General features: G+C 50.8%; 1 protein-coding gene across 2 annotated transcripts; it reads right to left on the bottom strand.

The window, feature by feature from the left end:
- Positions 1 to 3,113: 3,113 nt before the first annotated feature.
- Positions 3,114 to 6,561, bottom strand: LOC119353981 (zinc finger protein ENHYDROUS-like). Of its 2 annotated transcripts, XM_037620690.1 has the most exons (5): positions 6,204 to 6,561; positions 5,706 to 6,108; positions 5,218 to 5,591; positions 4,424 to 4,991; positions 3,114 to 4,378 (listed from the first exon to the last, which is right to left on the bottom strand). In XM_037620690.1, the coding sequence occupies exons 1-5, from the start codon at positions 6,292 to 6,294 to the stop codon at positions 3,322 to 3,324; spliced, it is 2,493 nt and encodes an 830-aa protein (XP_037476587.1). In that variant the 5' UTR covers positions 6,295 to 6,561; the 3' UTR covers positions 3,114 to 3,321. The 2 variants fall into 2 exon arrangements, with proteins under 2 accessions (XP_037476587.1, XP_037476586.1); XM_037620689.1 differs by having other exon boundaries at positions 3,114 to 4,991; positions 6,204 to 6,560.
- Between the last annotated feature and the right edge of the window lie 1,857 nt (positions 6,562 to 8,418).

Below are 8,418 nucleotides of genomic sequence, written 5' to 3'. Positions count from 1 at the left end.
GCTCATTGAACTGAGAGAATGCATGAGTGGAGAGTGGAGTGTTGAACAAATGGATTTGATCCTCGGCATTTTTCCAGTCATTAAACGATAAAGCATCATCCTTTGCAAATGAGAGAAGTTCGGGGAATTTGTCCTTGAGAGGTTGATCAGTCCAATTATCATGCCAAAGTAGAACTGCCTGACCATTGCCTAGTCTACATAGTGAGTTGGATTTGTAATCTTCAAGCAATCTTAGGTGACTTCTCCACCAGTGGGATCCAACTAACTTGTCACCTGGCATTGTCTGAGAACAATACTTCTCCCAGATTAGTTGAACCCAAGGTGGTGATTCCTTATCAAGGAACTTCTGCACATTTTTCATCATTAAGGCCTTATTGTGCAAACTCGCATCCAAAATTCCAAGCCCACCCTGTTTTCTAGGCATGCAGACTTTTTCCCACGCAATTAGTGTTGGTCCAGCCACTAACTCTCCATACTTTCTCCACAGAAAGTTTTTGGGGTATTTGTTGATCTGGCTCGTGATTGATGCAGGCAGTGGCAGAATGCTCATGAAAAAAATTGGCAGGGCAGAGAAAACAGATTTTATGAGAAGCAGTCTGCCATCATAGGAAATTATTGTAGAACATACAGATAGTCTTCTCTCTATTTGTTGACATATCAAGGGGAAATCCTCTGCTTTGAGCCTACTGGTATTCAATGGCATGCCCAAATATGTAAATGGGAAGGTTCCCCTTTTGCATCCCACGGAGTGTAAAATCTGACTGCAGGCCTCTTCCTGCACATTTATAGGAATCATGACTGATCTGTGGTAGCTTATTTTAAGCCCAGTTTGGTTGGCAAAGTGCTTCAACAAATTATTCACTTGCTCCACTTGAATTAGACTGGCAGGCAGAATTATGATTGTGTCATCTGCATACTGTATGACAGGAAATCAGGGTTGGATGTTGATTCAATTGGTGCTTGAATTAAACCTGCTCTCATAGCTTTATTTAAAATTGTCTGAAGGGAATCAGCAACCAGCACAAAAATGAGTGCAGATAAAGGATCTCCTTGCCTCACTCCTCTTTTACAATGAAACTGTTTTCCAGGCACCCAATTTAGTAGCATAGAAGAGACCCCAGAAGAAAAGATCATCTTAATCCACATAATCCATCTATCTCCAAACCCTCTTGCCGTGAGTATCTCCAAGATTGTGTTGTGTTCAATCATGTCAAAAGCTTTTTCAAAATCCAGTGTCAACAATACCATAGACTTTTTGGACTATATTCGGTCTTACTAGATTCTCTGCTTGGCAGATTGCTGCTTGTGTGAAATTCTTGATGTGGGCGTGTTCGAATAAGATTGCTATAGGATTCCCCCGCAAAAAAGAAAAAGAAAAAGAAAGATTGCTATAGGATTCCACTCACTTTTTTTCTTTCCGAGTATAAAGCATATTCTATTTAGTTGAACAGACTCCGTGGTGCAGGTTACGAGTTATCCTGTTCTCTGAAACCTGGTCCGTTGTTTTAGATATTTTTGCGCCTCTTGGTGTTACTTTCTTCTATTTAGAATAGAAAAGCGGGATGTCTTGCGTTTTCACTTTCACTCCACTGATTGGGCTGCGCGCGACATGTCAAACCAGCAAGGCTGTAGAGTTTGTACGACCTGGGTCCAGAATCTCGACACGTTCGACCCCTTGCGTTTTATCCGAGAGGAACACGACATGTTTTAATGAAAAGAACCGGTCCTGAGAGGAACAAAAGAAGACTGTAGCCTGACATGAACAACGTATGTTGCCGCCACCATCAGTTTGCCATTCCAGAAGGGTGTTAGCACGTGTCCAAGAAGGAAAGAAAAAGACCTTAGGTTGGATAGCATGTTCCTGACAAAAGATAATAACAAGAGTCCGAGGATACTTACAGTATATGTGTACTGACGTACTCCGTTCCACTCTTTACTGCCGGGATTTGATCAGTCCTAGACATGGCACTCAAAAAACTTGGTTGAAAATCTTGGTTCTGCCTGCCATGTACTACGTCTAAACACTAGTCTGACTTTTTCTGTTGTTTTTCATAAATAAATTTGCATATACGTATCTTGTAGGTAGGCTATAGAGTTGAAAGGAGGGAGGAAATTTTAGGGAACATTGTGTAGACATCAAGTATGAAACTCGTCGTCAACTAGCGAAGCAGCATATTTAAAACTGCTAGTACTACTATATCTGAGGGATATATATTTTAGAGCCCGGATAAATTTTTGCCACGGCATAATTTTAACCTGCCAAACTCGTAATAACTGTATGAAATTTGCTCATTTGTATTCTGTGGACGGGAGCGACGGGGAGATGGGGGATCCGATTCGATTCTACTGGCTGGGTTCCCCCACAAGGCTAGGCGATTCCAGAGTTGAGTGCCGTCAATCTGCTAAACAGCTTTTAGCTTATCTCTCTAGGAGGTAGCTAGATCTAGGCCCCTCCTAGCCGAGCGTGCCTGCTTGCTTTCGAATCAGGAACTCGTGTGTTCGGGCATCAGAACGGAGCTGCAAATCGTACCGCTGCGACTGTACACTGTCAAATTGCACTTGCGGCCCTAAATGGAACGATCCACTGGTTCTGCACTAGAGCTTACACCAACCATTTGTCGGCATAATAAGAAAAGGAGAAAAAAAAAGTTACCGTCAACGAGGACATCCTCCTCAGGCCGTTTCTGTTGCGACAGAAACAACTGATTTGATAACCCAACACCGGTGAAAAAACATGTAGCACGATACGCAAAAGAGACTGATGCCCCATCACATTCACCGGTGACGACATGGCCAGCAAAACGCAAAGCAAAGAAGACCGGCTTGGGGAAAAAAAACGGCGCGGTGATTCTGAAAAGCACAGAGGCTAGACTCGCCTGAGGATAGTTTGGCCGAAGTATATTGACCGATAGCAACAGGCCGAAACTAAAAAACACCTTTCACTTGCCCCTTCGCTGTCCCAGTCTCACAGCCTTTCCTTTTCCGAAGCAATCCTGCGTCGGCAATTTGGCACCACAAGCTACCACTAGCAAAGGCAACTAACCAAACCGCTCTACTTACCCCTACTGCTGCTGTTACCACCTCGTCGCATCTCGACAGGAACAGGCCACAAAGGTCACAAAGATCAAATTCTCTCTATAGTAATAGCTTTTAATTTAGACAGGAGAGGGGGGTGGGGAGACGGAAGATCTATGTACAGGTTCTGCAGCTTACATGCACGGTTCTAGCTTTCCTACCACCACCACCCAACACAACACAGCAGCTGAAAGAATGGATGAGCCAAAGCACAAAAGCCCCCTAAGGTTTACAAAAAAGAGAACCTCACAGGATCGTGCGGCCGTTGGTCTTTCTCTGTGCCTCCTCCCATGGAGAGGGCGGCTGTGCGGCAGACCCCATGTCCAGCTCTCCTCCCACCATCAATGCCGGTAGGCCACCGCTGGCCGTGGAGCCGCCCATGGTCCCTCCGATGCCAAGCCCAAGGAAGTCCAGAGTGGCAGGCTTGGGACCGAACAGTGGTGATTGCCCCATCATCAAATCTGGCAACCTTGGATTTGAACCTTCATAGGCGAGACCAAGTCCAAGGCTACCAGATACCATCGGCCCAGGCTCCATATCCATTAGCTGGTTATGATTATTGCTCCTTTGGTGCCATTGCTGTGGATTGCTATCAACGAACCTTCCCCCCTGAGGTAGCTTGGCCTGCGGTGAGTTGTCGATGTACCTTCCTTGTGGTAGCCTGGATTGTGGCAAGCCATCGATGTACATTCCTTGAGGCAACCTTCCTGGTGTCGAATAATCAGGGAACCTTCCATGAGGTAGATTGGATGGTGGCGAGTTGATGAAGAACCTTCCTTGAGTTGGATTGGATGGTTGAGAGTTATCAAAGAACCTTCCTTGAGACAGATTTGATGCTGGCGAGTTGTCGAAGAACCTTCCTTGAGGTAGCAGTTGCTGGGATGGCAGTGAGGTATCCATGAATCTCCCTTGAGATAGCTTCGATGGCATCGAGTTATTGATGTACCTGTCTTGAGGTAATCGAAATTGTGTTGAGCTGTCGATGAACCTGTCTTGAGGTAACCGGGATTGTGTCGAGCTGCTCTCGATGAACCTGTCTTGAGGTAACCGGGATTGTGTTGAGCTGCTCTCGATGAACCTGTCTTGAGGTAACCGGGATTGTGTTGAGATGCTGTCGATGAACCTGTCTTGAGGTGACCGGGACTGTGTTGAGATGCTGTCGATGAACCTGTCTTGAGGTGACCGGGATTGTGTTGAGATGCTGTCGATGAGCCTGTCTTGAGGTAACCGGGATTGCGTTGAGCTGCTCTCGATGAACCTTCCTTGGGGCTGCTGGGATTGCGTTGAGCTGCTCTCGATGAACCTTCCTTGGGGCTGCTGGGATTGCGTTGAGCTGCTCTCGATGAACCTTCCTTGAGGTGGCCTGGATGGGGTTGATGAGGAGGAACTTGCAAGACCAAACTCCTTCAAGAAAGATGTGCCTGCTTGCGAAGCTCCAGCCTCAGCAGCCTTCTGCAGGAGTGCAGTCGCAGATATGTGCGGTGCTGGTGGTGGAGCAAAGTTGCCGGGGTTGCTTGCATCTGTCTGTGGGAACAGAGATGATGGTGTACCGATTGCAAGGCAAAGGAAGGTGGGATCAACACCTATAAGATCACGCAGCGATCTACTCTGGGGAGTGGTGCTTGTTGTGGCTGATGCAAACAGCCCCGCAAATGTGCTAGTCGTCGTTGCTGGCGCAATGGAATTGGATGCACTGCTGACTGTGCCACAACTGGTGCTGCTGCCATCTGTACCAATGGCATCCGAGGGCGAGGGGAGGAAACAAGGAGGCATCGGGGTATCATTATCTGGCAAGTTGGAGTCTTCTAGTTCAGCGACGTCGTACTTATCGGCTTCCTGGAAGCAAACATCTTCATCTCGCTTATCCTCCTCCTCTTGCTTGATATCCACAATTGGCTCCACAACCACCACTGGCTCTGTAACATATAGGCACAGTACGGAAGAACAAGTCACTCATCATTGTTGCCTAAATGATCATAAGACTAGCTAAATTGGGAAAGAAACAAGACTCATGTATTCCTTTTCTTGTTACAGTAATAACAAATAAAGATGGATTTAGGGAGAATGACTTTGCTATAAATCTAACATAGTCTATGAATAGATAGTAAGACAAACACATTGCAAAATGCAAAAGAAGCATACCATCCAAATTTGGCACAACTGCCACCATTGGCTGCTGCTCCTGTGGCGCTGGAGATGGCGGCGTTGGAGATGGCGACGACGGAATCCGCTGCGGCTGTGGCTCCTCCATTGCTGCCTCAACGTGCTGCGGCTCATCCACCTCGGCCACGGCAGAAGTCTCATTTTCATCTTCTCCCCCCTTGTCCCCCTCATCCTCCTTTTCCTTGTGCTTATCCACATTCTCCTCTTCTTTCTCCTTGTCCTTGTCCACATTCTCCTCAACCTCCTCCAAATCAGGTGGCCGAGGCGAAGGCGGCGCCGGAACAGCGAGCACTCTGCCGGTCTCCTCCACGAGAGCGCCACAGAAAGCGCGATGTGTCACGAAACTGTCTCTCCTGAATCAAGCCAGCACGCCGACTGATGAATGAAACAAAAGCACAAACATTTGCCCTTCAAAGGGAAGGAAAAGGGACCATCGAAATTGGGGGGAACCGAGCTGGAAGCAGTACCTGGTGAAGAGTGTGCCGCAGTCACAGCGATACTCGCGGGTGCCGCAGGTCTTGGCATGGGCCTTGAGGTCGGCCTGGACGGCGTAGCGCTTGCCGCAGCGTGGGCAGGCCCATCGCTTCTCGCCGTGCTTGCGGCAGAAGTGCTTCTTGATGCCCGTGAGGTCCCCGAGCGCGCGGGCGGGGGAGTGGTGCACGCAGCCGGGCTCCGGGCAGACGTAGACCCTCCGGCGCGGCGGCGCCGCCCCGGGGCCGCGCTGGCGCAGCCGCCACGGAAGGTTGTGGCCCCGGCGGTGGAGCTGCAGGTTCTGGTCCCTCTGGAAGCCCTTGCCGCACACCTCGCACACGAACCGGTTGGTCGCCATGAGCGTCCCCGGCGACAGCGCGATCACCTCCGCGTCCGGATCTGCACAAGCACACGGAAACCGACCACCATCAGACCAAGAAAGCTCGCGCGAGCCGTACCAACCACCCCGCAAAACCCGAAGCGCGCGCTCTCGCCTGGCGTCCCGGGGAGGTTCCTCTTCTTCTTGGGCGGCGCCGGCGTCGCGGCCGCCTCCGGCTGCTCCGGCTCCGTCGGATTGGGCGGCATCCCCGGTCGATCTGGCGCCGCGGCCGCCGCTCCGCTCAGCTCACAGCCCTCCAGCTGCCCCTTATCGGCGCGCAGACCCGCGTCAGCGAACGGAGCGCGCGGCGGCGGCGGAGGCGGTGGACGGAGGATTTTTTTTTTCTCTCCCTCTCTCCTCCTTTCTTCGCTTCTTCTCTCGCTGGCTGGCTGGCTTGGCTTGTCTTGCTTTCGATTGGGGGTTGGGGGTGTGGGGAGATGGGTGGGAGTCAGAGCGGCCGCGGCATCGGGATGAGGCGTTGGCGTTGGCGTTGCGGTGCTCGCTCGGGTGGGGTGGGGTGGGGTGGGGTGGTGTGTACCGCGCGGTGGTGCCAATCCGGCACGTTGGCTTTTGGGTGCGGGGTGGGTAGCGTCCCCTCGCCGCCGTCGGATTCCGCGCCGTGATTCGTGCGCACGTGGCCTCGCCCTGCCGTTTACTGCCCTGCGGGGACACCCTTTTTGGTGGCTAGCTTGCCCCCTTTTAAATCCAGCCCCACACCCCGAGAAAAATCGCCCGTGTCCAATCGCCTCCATCACTCTGCCCTCTCTCCCCTCAATTCCACGTACCCTACGTATGGTCGACCAGCTGATACCGCCGCAAGTACTGTACAAGTACCACCAGTACTACTCCCTCCGTTCCAAAATATAGCGCGCCCACGCTTTTCGAGGTTCAACTTTGACCATAAATTTAACCCACGAAACCGACTGCGGCGGGATCAAAAATTATATAATTAAAAACTTTTTTTGAATACGAATTTATTGGTATAATTTTTTCGCCCGCCGCGGTCGGTCTTGTTGATTAAATTAATGGTCAAAGTTGAAGCACGGAAACCGAGGACGCGCTATATTTTGGAACGAAGGGAGTAGTACAATTATGTTATACACCAATGGGATGCTGCTACCACTACTTGGTTCTACTGCAAAAATAAATAACTACTACTTGGTTCCTCGGAGAAATGGGATGCTTTGTTGGAACGGATTTTAATCGTCAGGTGAGCGAAGCCGAAGATGTCTGCGGCCAGGACGGAAAAGGAGGGGGGGTCGTGTCGTGTCCAGCGAAGGGAAATGGAACGCGGTGGCCAGCGGTTGGATCTCCCCGGCCGGAGTCGATAAGGGCGGAAAGCGATGCTGGCCCCAGCTAAGCTAGCGCGGCTGCTCAGAGATCGCCGTTATCCACATGGCGGTGGGGGTTGTCGTGTCGCCCCGCCCCCCGCCCTCGCCTCGGGCCACGGCACGCCACGGCAGGCAGTAACGGACGCGCTCGCCCGCGCGCCACCGCCAACGGAAGCCGCCGCGCTGCGCTGCGGCCATACGTATACGCGCGACGGCGCGGGCGTACGTATTCGCGCGCAACGGACTGGAAAGAAGTCGGCGAGCGAGCGTATTGCCCCACGCTGTCGAGGCGGACTAGTCGCCCTGCGACGGGGTGACGGGGGCACGGGGCCCCTCCGCCCTCTGGGCGACTGGGGCGGATAGTAAACTCGTGAGCTAGAGCTTGTTTCTTCCAAAGGTGGACTACCAATAAAAAAGGTTCACTTTTACGTGTTGGTAGCTGTTGTTTTTCCGCCTAGGTTTCGTGCCGATGGGGGAGGATATTTTAGGTGCCGTCGCCTAGACCCACCTCCTGCGTGGTGCGTGTTGGATCTATCACCGCGTACGGAGGCCAAAGCAGGCAAGCGACGGTGACACTTGCCGGCAATGCCATGGGAATGGGTGCCGTTTTGGTGAACGTTTTATTCTTCTACTTCTTTTCGCGGGGGCAAAGTGCAGGCGTTTATCCTGAAAGTAATCTTTTCAAACCATATACGCTGATAAGTGCTCCCTCGAATATAAGAGTAGTGATCTAAACACTCTTATATTTATTTATAGATGGAGTAGACTTTATGTGAAATGATCTTCTACTCCTTTTTGTAGGGGGGAGACGCATGTGTTTCCCTCATAAGTGCCCTTTCAAAAGCGCAAGGATAAATACTTTTAAATTTTGTGTGAATTTACACCACACTCCTTTCGGTGAGAGAAGTGTAGGCATTTTCTCTAATAAACATTATATTTCTACTAGGAAATTGCATGTTGCAACGGAGGCATACATATTATGCCAAACAAAAACTTTAG

Source organism: Triticum dicoccoides, chromosome 2A, assembly GCF_002162155.2.
Source record: "Triticum dicoccoides isolate Atlit2015 ecotype Zavitan chromosome 2A, WEW_v2.0, whole genome shotgun sequence".
NCBI classification, from domain to species: domain Eukaryota; kingdom Viridiplantae; phylum Streptophyta; class Magnoliopsida; order Poales; family Poaceae; genus Triticum; species Triticum dicoccoides.
The sequence above is the reverse complement of the archived record's forward strand: the minus strand, read 5'-3'. Positions and strand labels throughout refer to the sequence as shown.

Excerpts from the sequence above, each read along its gene's own strand:
- LOC119353981 (XM_037620689.1), bottom strand. The coding sequence starts at position 6,294 with ATGCCGCCCAATCCGACGGAGCCGGAGCAGCCGGAGGCGGCCGCGACG. Across the intron at positions 5,592-5,705 it reads TGCGGCACACTCTTCACCAG|GAGAGACAGTTTCGTGACAC; the intron begins GTACTGCTTCCA and ends GGCTTGATTCAG. Across the intron at positions 4,992-5,217 it reads AGTTGTGCCAAATTTGGATG|AGCCAGTGGTGGTTGTGGAG; the intron begins GTATGCTTCTTT and ends TATATGTTACAG.